General features: G+C 41.4%; 1 protein-coding gene across 4 annotated transcripts in view; it reads right to left on the bottom strand.

The window, feature by feature from the left end:
* The window catches only part of EIF4ENIF1 (eukaryotic translation initiation factor 4E nuclear import factor 1), a 44,799-nt gene that overhangs the window by 18,652 nt on the left and 6,872 nt on the right, over positions 1–19,275 (bottom strand). For all 4 annotated transcript variants that reach the window (XM_028124721.2, XM_028124724.2, XM_028124725.2 and 1 more), the window contains exons 3-7: positions 13,309–13,382; positions 10,463–10,590; positions 7,074–7,360; positions 6,599–6,800; positions 1,320–1,495 (exon numbers count right to left, since the gene is read on the bottom strand). In XM_028124721.2, the coding sequence (XP_027980522.1) occupies positions 1,320–1,495; positions 6,599–6,800; positions 7,074–7,360; positions 10,463–10,590; positions 13,309–13,382 (867 nt within the window). The remainder of the gene's footprint in view (positions 1–1,319; positions 1,496–6,598; positions 6,801–7,073; positions 7,361–10,462; positions 10,591–13,308; positions 13,383–19,275) is intronic.

Here is a 19,275-nt window from a genome sequence, read left to right as displayed (position 1 = left end):
GGCCATCTTTTGGGGACCGAGGCTGCAAATGACAAAGGAGACAAGCCAATGTTGTCTTTCTGTCATGCCCAGTTCTCTTTGCTCACACAGTAACCAAAAAAGGAGACACTACGGTTAAGCAGTAGAGTCACTTAAATTCCATGAACCACCAATTTTAAAGGACTGGTCAAATGTATTTGCTGTATTTGGTGTTGTAAATGGGACATCTAGAACATACAGATGCTTTTGGGCAAATGTGGGTTTTGTTTTTGTTTTGAGAGAGAGAGAGAGAGAGAGAGAGAGAGAGAGGTGGGAGAGGAGCAGGGTGAGAGAGAGAATCTTAAGCAGGTTCCATGCCAGTGTGGAGCCCAATGTGGGCCTCAATCTCACTACCTTGAAATCATGACCTGAGCCAAAATCAAGAGGCAGACGCTTAATCAACTGAGCCACCCAGGTGCCCCAAATGTTTTTTAAAATTCTGTTTCATCATGGGCACCTGGGTGGCTCAGTCGGTTAAGTGTCTGCCTTCGGCTCAGGTCATGATCTCGGGGTCCTGGGATCGAGCCCCGCATCAGGCTCCCTGCTCCGCGGGAAGCCTGCTTCTCCCTTTCTCTCTCCCTCTGCCCCACCCCTGCTTGTGCTCACTCTCGATCTCTCAAATAAATAAAATCTTAAAAAAATTGTTTCTTCATGATTCTATACACTGTTTCAATAACCACAGAACAATCTCGTCAGGGTTCTATGTTTTCTCCAACTTGTTGAGGCTATAGTCATCCCTAAAGGACCAAAGGGCATAGGAGCAAGGGCAGGTAGCAAGTGAAGATTTGGGATGTCTTACTGCTCCTATTTGGAAAGTCAAGAAAGACTGGACCTCAACATTTTAACAGTAACACTGATAGTATTTCAAGGTGCTTTTCACTAAAGGTTTTCAGAACCATCACACCACAAAGTTACCACCTAAGTCAACCTTATGCAGGGAATACACATCAGCATGATGCTAATCACCAGTTATAAAAATCCACCTCTACAGCAAATCTTTATAACAAACCCTTAACTATTTAAAAATAAAAGCAGACAATATTCTTAACATCTGAAGAATTCTTAGTCCAACGCTACCAGCCTAGAAAAAGAGGTAACCGGTACAGAATTCTCACTTGGTCATTTCCACTAGGCCTCTAAAACCAAAGCCATGAAAACTCAAATAATATTTAGGAATAAAAGCCTCAATCCCCCAAACACATCGACCAAAACAATACTTTAAAAAGAGTATCTTAAATCCTTAGGTCAAATTTAACCGTACAGTTGCTCCATCTCGTTTGTAAGTGTGTGGCTACACTCACCGAAGCCAAGCCTGGCACCTTATCAAGGTTAAAGAACTCATTAAAGTCAAATTCTCCCGGGGACTGCTCAGGCAGGACGGCGTCCCTCGGCACTTCCTGATCAGCAGCAGGCTCCTGTGCCAGGATGACCTCCACCTCATCCTCCTCGGCCACTCCTCCATTGCATTCGACTGTGCCTGAAAGCAAAATCAGGACAAAAAAATGGTCTGATCAAGGGTGGGGGGATGGGTTAGCCTGGTGATGGGTATTAAAGAGGGCACATTCTGCGTGGAGCACTGGGTGTTATGCACAAACAATGAATCATGGAACACTACATCAAAAACTAATGATGTAATGTATGGTGATTAACGTAACAATAAAAATTTTTAAAAAAATGGTCTGATCAACTGAACCGCTCTAGACTTATTCTGTGGCCCCAGCCATCTTCACACATGCAGAACCAAGATAACTCTAAGGGCAGATCTCGTGGGCCGATGCAGCATTTGCAACAGTAAAACCGCTCCTTTCCTATAGGAGCTGGGAGAGAAAAAAGCCTTAATAACAAGCCAGAACACCAACACAGTGCAGGGGGATGGCGGTCCTGCTGCCACCCATTCTTCAAGTTTTCTGTAATGCAGCACATTCTTTTTCTAGTGGGTTTTTTTTTTTTTAAGATTAGTTTTTGCAAGTCTCTTACTGCTTAAAAATGGAACCAAATTAATTTGACCCTGCCTTCATCCACGTATCTGCACCACCACTTTAAGCCAGGGTTTGGCAATCTAAGGTATTCATGTGAAACCTAGCATGAGGGCAATTTTCACGTGCCTACAGGTTGGTTGTAGCTCATCCTTCAAGGCAAAGCTCAAATGTTACCTCTTCTGGGAAGCCTGACCTGCCTACCCATTTTTACCATGCCCAGAAAAATTAATCACTACTTTCTCTATAACCCTTGTGTTGTCTCTCAGAGTACTTATCACACTGTATTATAATTGTCTAGTGAGACTGAGCCCTCTGAAGACAGGTAATCTGCTCTAATCAGTTTTGTCTTACTCTGTGGTGCCTGGTAAATTGAAAACTAAGTATTGTTCAGCTGTTGTTAGGATGTGAAGGTAAGGTCTAAGTGAAGCTACCAACTGTTAACATTTAAAGGATCTAATACCTTCGTTTTAGCTGGAATATGGGCAAAAGGCAAAATCTTTAGGATAAATTTTTCTTTTAAATAAGTGCACTGAGAGATACTAGACATTCAACTTTTTGATTTGAAGAACAGGACTCCCAACGCCCCACCCTGCAAAAGCACCTATATAAGAGCTGCCTGTAGTTTCAAGATCTGTAGCAGACATAAATAAGTCCTCCTGAGGGGACAAGAAAAAGCCATCTCCTGGACCCATCCCTTCTTAAAAGTCCCCAGTAGTTACTTCAGTCTCATTATTAATCAGATCAAGAGACTCGAAATGCTATCAGCTGCTTTCATTCCAGTAATGGAATGTTAGATAGATAGCAAAGCAGGGGACTATAACTGAAGGGTTAAGGGGCTTGCTGACCCAAGGTCTCAATACCAGCCAAGGGGCAGAAACTTCAACCCTAAGACGGCCACCAATACTGTTCCCACACCAAGCCCTGTCTATCAAGGCAGCACTGCTCCTCCACAGGGGTGGCTGCCATGTGACTACCGAGTCCTCTGAGGGCCTAAGGCAACCAGTAAGACGAAGTTTGTGAGCCACAGACGAGGCAATCAGCAGTCTCTCCAGTGGGCTGGCACATGCTTACTGCCAACAGAAGCAATATTGTTCCTTACAGACTGACATTTAAACTAAGATGACTGCTTTGATGGAGGTATTGCCCTTACTTTACAAAGAAAGGGAGCCCTAGAAAAATAAACAACTCAATAGCCTAATCAACGCCAAGGGTGTATCCTTGTCCACTAGAGCAGTGTTCTCCCTGACCCACTTTACCTGGCAGAACCTGCCTGGCCCCCTCAGGACTGACCAGTGACATTCTGCTGCAGTTTTGGGTCCCAACTTAAGGAAGAAAGGTGGAAACGAGAGTGTGTACTTGGTTCATACATTTACAAAAGAAGCTTTAATACTTCTATCCCTTTTATTTTGTATCAGGAACATCTCTTAACAGATAAATAGCTTTTGCAGGCAGCAGGAGTGTCCCACATGCAATTCTGTGCCATTGTCAAGCTCTCTGAGCAGATGGGGTCTGTCAACTGAGAGTAGGTATGAGTGGGTAGGGATGTGCAATGGCAGACAGACACAACTGGCAATTTATTATGATAGACTCAAAAGGCAGAGACCTAGGAAAGAGAACTAGGAGGAAGTTTCATCACATTCAGAAGGACCATATACCTTCATTAGAGAGGATGCATACTAATTTTTTTTTTTTTTTTAGAGACAGAACATGTGAGCTATGCGCGGAGGGGCAGAGGGAGAATCTTAAGCAGGCTCCATGCCCCAGCATGGAGCCCAAAACAGAGCTTGATCTCACGACCCTGAGACTATATGACCTGAGCCGAAATCAAGAGTTGGACGCTTAACTGACTGAGCCACCCAGGCACTCCTAAAATGTTCTTTTCTATCAATGGAGGGTTTTAGCCATTTCTAACTTCTACATATTTTTTTCTGGTTACAGGTATAATGCATATTCAAATTGTTTCAATTATTACCATTTATACATCACCTAGCACTGGGCCCTGTGTAGAGTGAGTGCTCATTATACATAGGTCTTAAAAATCAAACAGGCAAAGAATAAGTTTGTCTTGCTCACTGCCACATTCCTAGCACTAGGAGGCTTGCAGAGAAGAGCTATATAAAAAATTCTGTGGAGGGGCACCTGGGTGGCTCAGCAGGTTAAGTGTCCGACTCCTTGATTTTGGCTCAGGTCATGATCTCGGGGTTGTGAGATTGAGCCCCGAGTTGGGCTCCGTGCTCAGCGGGGAGTCTGCTTGAGTTTCTGTCTCTCACTCTGCCCCTCACCACCCTTCCCCCACTCTCTTTAAAAAAAAAAAAATTTGTGGAAAGCTAGAATACAGATACAAAAATGGATTAAAAGGCACGCACCATCCCTCCCCTCCTTTCATTCTTGCAGCCAAGATGAAATTACGGGGTACCTGTTTATCCTAAGTACAGTAGCTAGGACAGCCTGAGGACCCTTCTGCAATTAACTTTTTTTTTTTAAGGTTTTATTTATTTATTTGACAGAGAGAGAGACAGCGAGAAAGGGAACACAAGCAGGGGGAGTGGGAGAGGGAGAAGCAGACCACCCGGTGAGCATGGAGCCTGATGCAGGGCTCAATCTCACAACCCCAAGATCATGACCTGAGCCGAAGGCAGACGCCTAACGACTGAGTCACCCAGGTGCCCCTGCAATTAACTATTGGGGTGAGTGAGCCAGGAGCCCTGGATTCCACTCGAGGCTCTGCCATGAAATCTATGTGACAGGGTCTTGGGTTGTCCCTTCTTTCCAGGCCTCTCTTTGTATCTATAAGATAAGGAGGTGACACTCCATCTGGCTCATCCACTTGTTGATACAAGAATGGGTAAAATTCAGGTCGTACCTCAGTTAAGAAAAACATGTTTTTTTTTTTTTCCCCCACCAGAAGCCTTATCTTTATCATTACGTGAAAAGACCACACTTGGCTGGTGCTGCGTTAGCCGGAGAATGACACTAGGGCATGTCTCAAAGGCTGGTTGAGAGCCAACATCTCCCAAATTACCCATCGATTTCCTGTATCACCTCAGGGAACGATGCGTAACAGTATAAAGATAATGATAATGTCTATTGTATTTTAAAGATATTACAAAAAAAGGGCAAGTGACTTCTCCCTTTCCTCTAAATAAATTCCACTAGCTCATTTTCTGTTTAAATATATCTTAGCCTCAGGGCACTTGGGTGGCTCAGTCGTTAACGGCTCAGGTCATGGTTCCAGGGTCCTGGGATCGAGTCCTGCATGGGGCTCCTTGCTCAGCGGGAAGCCTGCTTTTCCCTCTCCCAATCCCCCTGCTTGTGTTCCCTCTCTCGCTGTCTCTGTCAAATAAATAAATAAAATCTTTAAAAAAATAATAAAAGCCTCAAATATTAAGGTGCCACTGATTAAACATTTACGTATTAAAACAGCTTTCTACTTTTGTTAACTATTATCTGCCAAAACGTGTTTTCCAATTAAACCTGAAAGCTGAAGAGAACTAGAACTTACTCAAGAAGTGCCCACAAGAAGGAAAAAAAAAAGTGCCCACAAGACGCTGAGCTCTGATGTTCACATTCGATCTTTAATGCTAAAAGCAACCCTTAAAGTTATGGAGTAGGCACTGTCTTCGCCTACAAAGAAACAGGCCCACCTCAAGAGTTTTATCAAAGATTATCCTTTTTGTAAGCAGCAGCCCTAATACTCAAACCCAGGCTAGCCAGCCTGGCTCTTCACTACCAATTCTCAGGATCATCAGCCCAGGACTGGCCATGTTGGAGCCAGGCTACTACCCTGAAAACAACTAATGGGTCACCAACTCTGCACTCAGGCACTTCTCCCACATTAGCTCTGGCTTCTTCAGTTTAGCAAAGGAGATACCTCACCTCATCTCACAGCGGAGTCTGGGAGAAGCTAAGTCACAACTCCTGTAGGAAGGTCTAATACCATGGTGACAAAGGTGGGTTCTGAAGCACAAAAGGACTTGTTCAACTCTCAACTTTACTACTTACTTCCTCAGTGTCCACAGACAAGTCCCTCAAGCCTCCTGTGTCTCCATATGCTCATCCATAAAAGTACTGACCTCACAGGGTTGTTAGAAGGATTATACAGACAAAACACCGCTGTGTCTAGTGATCAACACTAACCCTTTTGTGTACACAGTGCTCTTACAGGGCAATGTGAGACTTCTCTGTTTAGCACCTCAGGCAGAACAAGTTGAGGAGAGAGTATAATATACACCCAGTAACTCACACTTAGGAAGCAGCTTCTACATCAGGCTGCAACGTTAGAAACTTGCCACTTGCCAGCAACAGGTGCAGTTGTTCTTAAATGCACAATTAAGCCAGTTATAAGCACATCTCATATTAGAAGAGTAGTTTCCCTCTCCATTTTTTTTTTTTAAAGATTTTATTTATTTATTTGACAAAGAGGCACAGCGAGAGAGGGAACACAAGCAGGGGGAGTGGGAGAGGGAGAAGCAGGCTCCTCACTGAGCAAGGAGCCCGATGTGGGGCTCGATCCCAGGACCCTGGGATTATGACCTGAGCCGGAGGCAGACGCCTAACGACTGAGCCACCCAGGCGCCCCAGCCCTCCACGTTTTTGCTTACCTTCCTTCACGGAGGCTGTCCGTCGCCTTGTTCTTTTTCTCCCCTTGTGATCTTCTTCCAGTATCTTATCATCAAAGCCAGTCAGCTCAATGGTCTCAGACTGACTTGTGGGTCCTGCGGAGAACCATTCTGGTTCTTCTTCTGTGTAGGAATCATTTCTTCTTCGCTCACCAAAGACGCGCTTACTTTCGCCAAATTCCCTCTGGAAAAGTACACAATGCAAGATAAAAAATAAGGTTCTAGTTAAGGCATTTCTACCTCAGTCAAGGTCTTGATGAATTAGGTAGTGCTCAACGGTGCAATGAAGATACGATGCTGCAAACTTGAAGCCCCTCCCCGCCCCCAGCACACACTCTGTTCCTATCTGGCTGAAGAATGGGCTGTGTTCATCCAGCATCCCAAAATAACCTGGTATAAATGAAGTGCATATCAAGTCCCTAAGCACACGAGGGGCCAAAGGATCTAGAACACAAACCCTGAATCGCTTGTCCTTATAGTCCCTCTCTCGATCTCGGTCTCTCAAGTCCCGCAGGTCCTTATCACTAAGACGGTGATCCTTCTCAAAGGTCCGAGCAGAGATTATCCTCCCACTGCCAATCCTTCGTCCACCAAGCAGGCGAAGCCCATCGCTGTCTTTCTCTAATGGGCTTCCTGAGTGCCGGGAACTAACAGCAGCTGTCACGTGGCAGCCCCCTCCAAAGCTTCGCCTCTGTGGGCTGAGAACAACATCTAAGTCATCTTCTTTCACACGCTCTCGTGGATCTAGAAAAACACCAGAAAGAGAAAGGTAAGCACACCAGCAGGGTATTTTTCCTTTCTCAGCCCTATGTCCATGACTAGTGGTGGTGAGGGTACTTGAAGAGTCAACACGGAAACAGCTACAGAGTGACATGTACCTTACACATTTAAATAAGACTGAGTCTTTTGCTTTTTCTCCTTGGAGCAATAAATGTACTTCATAATCAATGATTTTCCATAATTAGGCTCCATAATCCCTTTATTTTTGACAAAGACCTTATGTATTAGAAAATATTTTGTCATTAATAAACTAGAATAGGTGTTAGTATTTGAAAAAGTAATTATTTAAAAAGTTGAAGCATTTCTTCAACAAATAGTATTTAGGGGCCCCTGGGTGGCTCAGTCATTAAGCGTTTGCCTTCAGCTCAGGTCATGATCCCAGGTCCTGGGATCGAGCCCCACATCGGGCTCCCTGCTCAGCGGGGAGCCTGCTTCTCCCTCTCCCACTCCCCCTGCTTGTGTTCCCTCTCTGTCAAATAAATAAAATCTTTAAAACAAAAACAAAAACAGTATTTAACAGGTGGATATCCATACGCAAAAAAATGAATTTGAATTGATACCTCATACCACATACAAAACACAAAATGGATCATAGATCTAAATGATATAAGACTTCTAGAAAAAAATACAGGAGGAAATCTTTATGACATTGGGTTAAGCAGAGTTTTCTTAGGCATGACACCAAGAGCACAATCCATTAAAAAAAAAAAAGGTAAAGTGACAGATTGGGCTTGATTGCAATTTAAAACTTCTGCTCTTTGAAAGATACTGTTCTAAGAATGCAAAATAAGCCACAGACCAGAAGAAAATATTTCAAAGTGTGTATCTGATAAAGGAAGGACCTGTATCAGGTACATATAAAAACTCTTCAGGGCGCCTGGGTGGCTCAGATGGTTAAGCGTCTGCCTTCGGCTCAGGTCATGATCCCAGGGTCCTGGGATCGAGTCCCGCGTCGGGCTTCCTTCTCCTTGGGAGCCTGCTTCTCCCTCTGCCTCTCTCTCTCTCTGTCTTTCATGAATAAATAAAAATCTTTAAAAAAAAAAATAAAAACTCTTCAGAATTAAAACACAATCTGATTAAAAAATGGACAAATGCTGGGGCGCCCTGGGTGGCTCAGATGGTTAAGCATCTGCCTTCAGCTCAGGTCATGATCTCCAGCTCAGCGGGGAGTCTGCTTCTCCCTCTCCTTCTGCCTCTCCCCCAGCTTATACTCTCTCTCAAATAAATCAATCTTTAAAAAAAAAAAAATGGACAAATGCTTTGATACTAAAGAGGATATATGGATGGCAAATAGGCATATGAAAAGATACTCAACATTATCAGTCATTAGGGAAATGCAAATTAAACCATAATGTGATACCATTGCACTTATTAGATTGGCTAAAATCGCAAAGACTGACCATTCCAAGTGGTGACAAGGATGCAGAACAAGTGAAACTCTCATATACTGCTGGCAGAAATGTAAAGTGGTAAAACCATGTTGCAAAACAGCTTGGCAGTTTCTCAAAACATGAGACATACATTTACTATAGCACCCAGCCATTCTCTTAGGTATTTACTCCCAAGAGAAAAGAAAGCATATGTCTATATAAAGACTTGTACATGAATGTTCATAATACTTTTGGTTAATAGTCAGAAACTAGAAATGACCCAAATGTCCATCAACAGATAAGTGGATAAACTGGTGAATTCATACAACAGAATACTACTAGGCAATAAAAAGGAGCTATTTATATACCCAACATCACGACTGAATCTTAAAACAACTATTTTGAGTGAAAAAAGCTACCCAAAGAGTGCACACTGTAGGATTCCATTTTTACTGAATTCTAGAAAATGTAAACTAATCTGTAGTGACAGAAAGCAAATCAGTGCTTGGGGGAGGAAGACTGGGGGGGGTGGGAAGTATGAGGAGGGACTCAGAGGTACCAGGGAACTTTGGGGGTGATGGAAATGTTTATTAATTTGATCATCGTAATGGTTTCACAGGTGTATACACCTGCCAAACATCAAATGGCACACTTTACGTGCAGTCTATCCTTTGTCAGTAATATCTCAATAAAGATATGAGAAAGTGAAACATGTCACCACACAAAATTTCTTCCTAGAAAAGCCAGAAAACTGAAGACCAAGTGAGAAAAAGTTCCTCTAATCTTCTCACCAGAAACAGTACCTAAAATGTATGTACTTTTCCAGAATTTCCATGGGTGTCTCCATGTTTTCCAAAAACGAGACACAGTATGCACAAGTTTTCCAATTTACAGCTGAACAATTTAATGGTCCTACTATGGACGTACCAAAGTTTATGTAACCCATTTCTACCCCTGGACATGTAGGGTGCTTACCAGTTTTCATCATTTAAAGTTTCTGTGCACATCTTTAATAATTCTCCTAAAATAAATTCTCTGTTCAAGGGACATTACTGCACTAAGTGTACTGTAAGATTGTGTAGAGGGATCTTGTATCTCAAACCAGTCTTCCCTATCTTCTTCGCCCAGCTCCAAATTTGTTTTATGATGCGTTTTCCTCTTCTCTCAAAAGAAGTCCCTCTTGCAACAAGTTTCTTGACTAGCTTCTCCACTGCCAACCCTTCACTTCACTCTTCAATCTCTTTTTGGGTTTAAAGAGCAAAGATATGGAAAACCAAGCTTTAGTCCAGTCTCAAACCATATCCAAATCCTGTATTCAGACCATAATCCACTCTTAAGAATTGCCAGAACCGATTCATACCTGAGGACTAGTTTCATATATGAGACTAAGCATAACTGGATTTCCAGCACAGCTTTATGCTCACTACCATGCTCCCCATCACAACTTACTCGATTATCCCTATCAATGAAAGACTGCAGTACTTTTAATTCCAAAAGCACACAGTCTAATGCAGTCTACTTGCCAATGCTATATAGGAAAGCTGATTTTTCTCTGCTAATCAGGAAAAACCCAGTTAATAAATCAGTTACCTGATAATGACATTTTCCCTGAATGCATAAAATTCTCAGCTAAGAATTAACCAGCGGCAAACAAATTTGCTGCTCCAAAATTGGTGCCCTGGCTCCTACTGCTCACCTACTATCCTGCGCACAAGGGAAGGCCGGTCTGGATCCAACTCTTTCTTCAAACTTTCCACTGGTGAGTTCCGCCCTGAAGCTGGGTAGAGAGAGGCATGCCACTTTTCAGGGTCCCAGACGCCATCACTACAAGTCAAAAGGTATCAAAAGTTAGCACTTGCACCCATGGACCACATGGTCTAATTTCTAAATGTCTTCAGGTAATAAGTTATGAAAACCCCTTTCCAATATAAAACTTCATGGTTGCCATCAGAATGGTTAGCTCTTTAAGATGATAACAAACAGCAACGGATGGTCCCTGACTTATTAGGTTCAACTCAAGAGGGTTCTACTTCGCAGCGGTACACCTTTAGTAGAAACTGCTTCGAACTGTAGAAGTCTGAGCATTTCCCAGGCTAGCAATGTGTGATATAATGCCCTCCTGCGATGCTTCACAGGGGCAGCGCGCAGCAGCTCCTGGTCGCCCAGCGTGAACACAAGGGTAAACCACACCATTCTGTGTTTTACTTTTTTTTTTTTTTAAATATTTTATTTATTTATTTGTTTGAGAGAGAGAATGAGATAGAGAGAGCACATGAGAGGGGGGAGGATCAGAGGGAGAAGCAGACTCCCTGCTGAGCAGGGAGCCCGATGTGGGACTCGATCACGGGACTCCAGGATCATGACCTGAGCCGAAGGTAGTCGCTTAACCAACTGAGCCACCCAGGCGCCCCTGTGTTTTACTTTCAATACAGCATTCTATAGGTTACGAGATATTCAACACTGTATTATAAAACAGGCTTTGTGTTAGATAATTTTGCCCAACTGTAGGCGAGGCTAAGTGTTCTGCGCACTTTTAAGATAGCTAGGCTAAGCTATGATGTTCAGCAGGCCAGGTGTATTAAATGCATTTTCGACTAACAACATTTTCAACTTAGGATGGGTTTATTGGGACATACCCCATTGTACGCTGAGGAAGATCTGTATTAATTCAGTAATATTTTGTTGTATTTTTTCACAGAACACCAAAAGTCACTTGAAAACCAGTGGTCTGTGTATAAATGAAACATCAGACACAAACCATGGGGATTACAGTAACTATGCCTGTCCTACACAAAGAAGATGCTCCATAAAATTGATTAGTTTATTGGAGGAAGAAACCCAGTTGACTGAAGATTAGTATAAGGGATGGAGAAAAAGCTCTTGCTTGTAGTTGTTCCTGGAATGCTTGGTATGTACTTTTCCAGAATTTCTTATGCGTACTGTGTCTCAGTTTTTCCCCACAGGCAGGAAAGAAAACCCTTAAAAACATAAAATGTGTGATTTCGCTATATTTTGTTACTCCTCTCTAATGATAAGGTAGCAGGTGGCAGAGTGTGCAGAGCAGAATCTCTAGACTCCAATGATCTGGGACGGAATTCTACATCACCATCAGGGACATCTTGGACAAGTTAATAAGCTATGCCTTTCACTATTCTTTTGAAAGGACTTCCCAACCCCGAGACCAGACCAGGCTGTGCTAAAGACTAGTAGCAGGGTACTCTGCACTTGTCCTTCACCGCCTATAATGGTGGCAATGATAAACTCTTGAGTACTTGACCATTATCCTTCCATACACCAATGCTCCATTAAGGCAGTATCTGATAGCACCTGACAGTTATTTGCCACACAGCAGCAGGTACCAACTAAACATTTCTCAAATAAGTGAGTCAACCTCTCAATCTCAAACCCCTCACAATAAAGGAGATATTACCTATCCTCTGGTGTGGTTGTGAGGATTACTTGGAGTTTAAGAATCAAATTTTAATTGAGAAGAGAAATACCAGGATGGGAAGCTTTTCCTCTCTTCATTTCCACTTCAGAATAAAAGTATGTGTGCCCTGATAATTTTATCCCAAGAAGAAACAGTTGTAACAAGAAAATTCAACTTGAGACATAAAAAAGATTGACAGCTTTAATGAAAAACAACAAACAAAAACAGCTTATCTGAGACATATCAAAAAATCCTAATCATCTAGAATAGTCATTATTCAAATATCACCTTCATCAGGGGAAAGTGGTGAGGAACTGAGACTTAGCAACCTTCTGAAGAGTAGATAAACAAATGAAAATAGTATGCCCTATTCAACCAAGAAATTAAACATAATACACTTTGTATGTTAAAAATGTGGGCCATATGAACCCCCTACCTTGATTTTAAGAAGTGACCTTAAAGCCTTAAGGTGGCCATAACGAATGCAATGTAGGGTATTTGTGAAGATTTTCAAACCATAATTTAGCTGTAGTCTTCTCAGACCAAAGCCTTATACCTCTTGTGAAGGAGCCCAAGATGCCAAAGGGCTAATCTGAAGAGCTGAATGGTTTTTCTGGCTGGGGGCAGGGAGTGGGGTGGAGCCGTGCTACAAGTTGAGTCCTCCTGACCAGCTTCCTCAGGGCAGGCCCTTGAAGGACCCCCAAAGCACAGTGCAAAAGCCACCACTGATAGCAAACACCCCAGAGAGGACTCCAGTGTTCAATCTTAATCCTGCTTTCTATGTGCCGCTGACCAAGTCATTTTCTAACTTTAGTTTCATCAGCAATTCACTGAAAAAGAACTGGTTTAGTTGTCCTTAGTCCCGTGAAGCTCAACTTTTTGAACAGTTTAAAGCTAATTAATAATAAAACTGATGAAGACGATGCAGTAAGGTGCTACTCAGTCCACAGTTTATCTGTGATGTATTTGGCACAGAAGCCCAACGTCATTATCCCTAAAATCTCCCCACTCATCATTCTACCAAAAAAACTCCAAAACAATTCTTAAATTACCAAGTTTGGTGTAACAAGAAGTTGAGTAGAAGGAGCACGCTCCTCCCCTTGCCCCCATACCTGTCATATTTTTCAGAGAGGCATGATGGCCTTTGTTTGGAATGAGGGCGTTCTTTTATATCCAAGAGCTCTTCCTAGAAAGAGAAACCAAATGGTGATTTTGAGTAATATTTCCCATGCCATGTATTTTCAACTTATATTTGTTCTCGGTAATGACTGGAGTGTCTATCTGAAGGATGTCACACAGTTCTTATTCACACCTTGACTTATTCCAAAAAGGACTGCAGTTAGCTCAAAATTCTTACAAGAAGCTCAAGCAGAACTGACAAATAACTTCATAGTCATCAGTTTCTTGCTAAAACACAATTCTCTCACAAATTGCCATCCAATAATATAGTCCACAACACGAATGCTCATTGAGGTATGGAAGCTTTAGGCTTAAATAAAACCTCCAGTTACTTAATATTCTTAAGTGCATTAGGTATCAATTTATAAGATTTTTTAATGTAAAATTGCAAGAAAACAAAGCACCAAAAACATCTATTTATCATTTCTCTGATTTGCCTGTTGACATTTTCTCCCATTTACTTTAGCATTTGGGCTCTCTATACTTTTTTTTTTTTAAACCGTAGAAGAGTAAATTGCATAGTCATGGTCCTTTATCCTCAAATACTTCAGTGCTTATTTCCTAAGAATGAGGATATTCTTTCATAGTCTCTTATCCAGTTCCTTGAGAGAATTAAACCCTACAGAAAATAATTTGAGTGACTAGTTTTCCATTCTTCTAAGGATTATATTTGGCCAGTATCACTGTAGATGCATAAAAGAAAAGCAAATCCATTACATGTAGCAGCTGCTTTAGGGCATAAGGGCTTACCTTCTGCAGAACCTGGATGAGAATGGCTGCCAGTTTTATATGTTATCAATAATACTTTTATCTAACCTACCCCTCCCAGATTCCAATTTGTCAACTGACCCAGTACCGTCCTTTATATTGTTTTAGCCTCCAATGCAGGATACAGTCTAGCATCAGATATTAGCTGTCATATTTCTTTGAGACATTTCTACAACTGGAACATCTCTACCATTTCTTCTTTTAGGACCTTGACATTTCTAAAGAATACAGCCTACTTCCCCCTCCCCCCTCCAAGAGAACATTATTCATTTGAGGTTTATCTAATGTTTCCTCATGATTATGCTGAGGCTAAGCATCCACGGAAGAGAACACTAACCTTAGAAATGTTGTGTCCATCTCAGTGCATCACCTCTGGGCTCCATGATGTCCATCTGCCCTTCAGTAGTGATCCTGATTTTGACCACATGGTCAAGGTATTCTCCAGTTTCTCTACTGTTTCAGTTACTACTTTCCCACTTGCAATTAGTATGCAATCTGTGGGGAGGCTGCAAATATCCTGGTCTTTATCAAAATTTCCCCCTGAACTTAGCACCTACTGATGAATCTTGCCCAAACCAATCCTGATTTCCCAACTCTAGGTCTCTCCATATTTACCAGTCAGCAGTTGGCATTTCCCTGGGAGGGAAAACCCAAACCCTCTCTCTTCCCCCATGTATTTACCTATTACTTGCATGGACTCACAGATTCCTAGATTTTCCAATGGTCTAGAATTCTCTCAGTACATATGTGTTAACACACACACATCTGCTCGTACATGTGTATAGACACGAACAACCACTGCCTCGTTATTTACATTTCAACATTTTCATAATAAAGTAAAAAAGGGCAATTCCCAACCTTTCACTGCATAAAATGCTACAACTGCCTTGCATAGAAGTATATATATACCACTGTGCCGTGACCTCAGCAAGACCCCCATCACAGGCCTCACAATAGAATGCTTGCTGCTTCTCTGATCACTGCTTCCCATATCTTGGGGTAAACATGGAGGAATAGATTTACTCTCTCAGCCTACAGGAATCATTGCACACAACTCTGTCTTCAGACACTTGAAGCATCGAAATATTTTCTTCACAAGAGCAAAATGCCCTAAGATGACATTTTAGTTTTAAAACCAGCATATCATTTGCATTTTTAAGAAAAATTTATTTATTTGACAGAGCGAGCGAGTGCAAGAGCACAAGCAGGCGGAGCGGAAGGGAGATGGAGAAGCAGGGTCCCAGGACCTGGGATCATGACCTGAGCCGAAGGCAGACACTTAACTGACTGAGCCACCCACGTGCCCCTATCATTTGCATTTTTTTAGGATTTATGAATTATGTCTTTTTAATTGGGAAGAAAGACCTAGAAAAATCCAGAAGTCTGAGATAAACAGAATTCCAAATATAGTATCTAGAGACTGCCCAAAATCCAAAAAACAAAAAGAAACAAAAAAAACCCCCACCAAAAAACAAAAAACTGTCCAAGTAATGACCTACAACCCAGAAATCACCAGTAAAGACTGGAATCCAGTGACATCTGCAGAGCAAACACAGTGTCAGTGCTGCAGGGTGACACGAATTCTGTGATGGGTGAAGGTAGATGGACCAATAGTAGTTATGATGATAGTAAATATTACAATACAGAAATCCTGAGGACAGGAATGCTTAAAACATATACCAGTAGAAACAGGAAGGCCCTTTTAATATTGGAAATATATACTACAGGAAAAAATATTGCAAAAACAATTTTGTGCAATTAGAAGCAACCCAAAGATTATTTCATATCTCCTTACTCTACCACCCTCAAATCTAAATATTAAACTAAGAACCCTAGTATACTATTAAACCAAGAGCAATATATTTTATACTTAAATATGTATACTCCCAATACACTCAAGTTTCTATATAATAAGGCTTTGTTTGAAACTTTTAACTGCCAAAGATAATAGAGAGCCCAGGTGATAGGTGTCTTCTATTACTACTACACCTGTTTGCTGAATCTAATGATTTTACTTATTTATTTAGGAGTCAACTGGAAAAGATTAACATTTTAACATACCCACAAAACATGCAGGAGGACCAAATGTTCTATTTATGGGGACCAAAAAAAAACAAATTTTCACAAAGGTAACAATCTTACAAAAAGGGAAATGAAGACTCTATTTAATGTGGAATCCCAGATGGGATCCTGAACAGAAGAAGGACATTAGATAAAAACGAATGACAGGTGAATAAAGTATGGATTTTAGTAACAATGTATCAACATTGCTAATTGTAACAAATACACTATATTAACAGGAAAAACTCTACTATGTTCCCAGTTTCTCTACAAATCTCACACTGTTCTAAAAAATAAAGTTTACTTCTACTTCATACCATATACAAACACGAACTCAAAAGTATCAAAGACCTAAACTTAAGAGTTGTAACTATAAAACTCTTAGAAGACAATGCAGGTGTAACAAGTTCATGACCTCAGATTAAGCAGTATTTCTCAGCTGGGACACTAAAAAAGCAAAAGCAACCAAAGGAAAGAGATATGTTGGACTTTAAGTTTAGGAACTTTTGTGCTTCAAATGACTATCAAGAAAGTGAAAAGGCAATCTATTGAACAGGAAAAAATATTTACAAAATCATGTATCTGGTAAGGGTCTAGTGTCCAGAATAGGGGGAGAACGTGTACAATTTAACAACAAAAAGACAACAAACAACCCAATTTACAAACTGTAAAAGATTTCAATACATTTTTCTCCAAAGAAGATCCACAAATGGCCAACAAGCACATGATGTTCAAAATATTAGTCATTAAGGAAGTGCAAGTCAAAACCACAGTGAGATGCCACTTCACATGTACTAGGATGGCTATTAAAAAAGAAAAAAAGGGAAAATAACCAGTATTGGCAAGGATATGGAGGGGAAAAAAAAATGGAAACAACCCTGTAGGCCCATCAACTGATGAACATACAAAATGTGGTAAACCCATACAATGGATTATTTGGCAATAAAAAGGAATAAAATACTGATACATGCTATAACACAAACCTTGAAAACATTAAGTGAAAGAAGCCAGACAAAAAAGTCACATACAGTATGATTTTTTTTTAAGATTTTATTTATTTATTTGACAGAGACAGACACAGCGAGAGAGGGAACACAAGCAGGGGGAGAGGGAGAAGCAGGCTTCCTGCTGAGCAGGGAGCCCGATGCGGGGCTCGATCCCAGGACCCTGGGGGTCATGACCTGAGCCGAAGGCAGACGCTTAACAACGGGGCCACCCAGGCGCCCCAGTATGATTCTGTTTATGTGCAATGTTTAGAATAGGTAAATCCGTGGAGTCAAAAAGTAGATTAATGCTTGCCAGGGCTGGGGAAAGGGGATAATGGGAGAAACTGCTAATGGGTTTCTGTATGGAGTGATGAAAATATTCTAGAATTAGGTAATAGTGATGGTTGTACAACTTAGTGAATTTACTGAAACCCACTGAATGGTACACTGTTAAAGGGATGAATTTTATGTGAATTTTATCTCAAAAAATATTTTTAAGTAAATCAAATCAAGGTGTTATTACCAGAGGTTAATATTTTATTTCCTTACAGACTTACTGTCCTAATGACAGACTTACAAATGCCAACAACCCTAGGATACAAGAGTTGCTCAGGTTGGTAAAAATGTTATAACTTCCCCTCCCATATTATTCCAGTTGACTTTATGCTATATATACACATATACTAGGTGTGAATAAACACTCTGGCAACCAACTATACAACTTGACGGCCTCTAAGAGCACAGGGAGAGCAGGCAGCCAGTTACACATGCCGGCATTAACTATGTCAGCAGCACAAACGGTGCTACTGACCAAGAGCAACGGCTAAGACGTAGCCCACCTGCCTCGAGAGGATGAAGAGCCACTTTCTTTGGTAACAGGCTGTTAACTGGGAAAACAAAACAATAGTTCTTGGATAGTAAAAGCTGCTGAGAATAACTTCAAACATCTAGGTAAAATTAGACTTACTGTTCTTGAAAGCAGGGCTTCTTAAACCAATTTCATGGTCCTAAGGAACCATATGCAAAACTGTGCATTTCTGCAATTCCTGCAGTGAGTATTCATACCTTCAGAAGATCTCCAATGGACTCCAAAGAAGTAGTGCTTTAAATGGATGTTTCTGAAAATATGGCCTAAAGTCTACTTGGACATTTAGGGACACTGAGAGGCCCTCTTCATGGGGTTGACAGAGTTAAATCTGTACCTTCCACCAATGTCTTAAGTTGCATAAGATGGTATTCCAGCCTAGAAGGTCCCCCACATAAGTGGGCTGGGGAGAAACCACGAGCTAAGTCAATACAAAAATTGCTCTTTTCATAGCTGTCCAGGGAACATTTCCTGTGTGCCAGGCTTAGTATCTAGCATACACAGATGACTCTTGGCCCTGGCCCCATGGTTCTCCAGTCTCTCAAGAGAAGTGTTCTTGAACTTGCCATCTCACCAACAGCCCTTAAGAGCAATGTTCCTGAAAAGGCACCCCTTTGGGATATTTTCAAAGAAAATCTTCAACTTTGGCTAAAGGCAGAATACTTGGAAAGTGCCCACTCTGAGCTGGGAATGCTCTCTCCGTATGAGTATTACAGGAGGAAATGGGAGATTATCCTTTTGCAGATTCCTAAGAATCCACAGGAACTTACTAATTATAAACAAATTCACTACAATCACCATCTGGACAAGAAGAGTTAATATCTGAAACCCTATTTTTTGCACAGGTTTTAAAACCTAAGCAAGAAATAAGCCGCTAATTGCCCAAGAGCCACACAGCCAAAAAAGTATAAACACATTTTCTGTTTTAGCAGCCTTCCTTAAGGAAAATTTGTCAAGCCTCCCAAAACAATCTATTTGGGAATTACTAATATGGATACCCACTTTCGGTGATCAGTAGAAAGCAAATGAATGTGAATGTAAGCCCAAAACAACAGTGGTTAAAATCCACATCATTTCTTGTTGCAGAAATTCCATGCAGAAGCAGCTATGCCTCCTGATGACATTGACATTATATATTTTTTTAAGATTTTATTTATTTATTTGACAGAGACAGCCAGAGAGGGAATACAAGCAGGGGGAGTGGGAGAGGGAGAAGCAGG

The sequence above is a fragment of the Eumetopias jubatus genome, unplaced genomic scaffold (assembly GCF_037043125.1).
Source record: "Eumetopias jubatus isolate StellerSeaLion01/CBP00866 unplaced genomic scaffold, mEumJub1_p1.0 scaffold_16, whole genome shotgun sequence".
Lineage (NCBI taxonomy): Eukaryota > Metazoa > Chordata > Mammalia > Carnivora > Otariidae > Eumetopias > Eumetopias jubatus.
The sequence above is the reverse complement of the archived record's forward strand: the minus strand, read 5'-3'. Positions and strand labels throughout refer to the sequence as shown.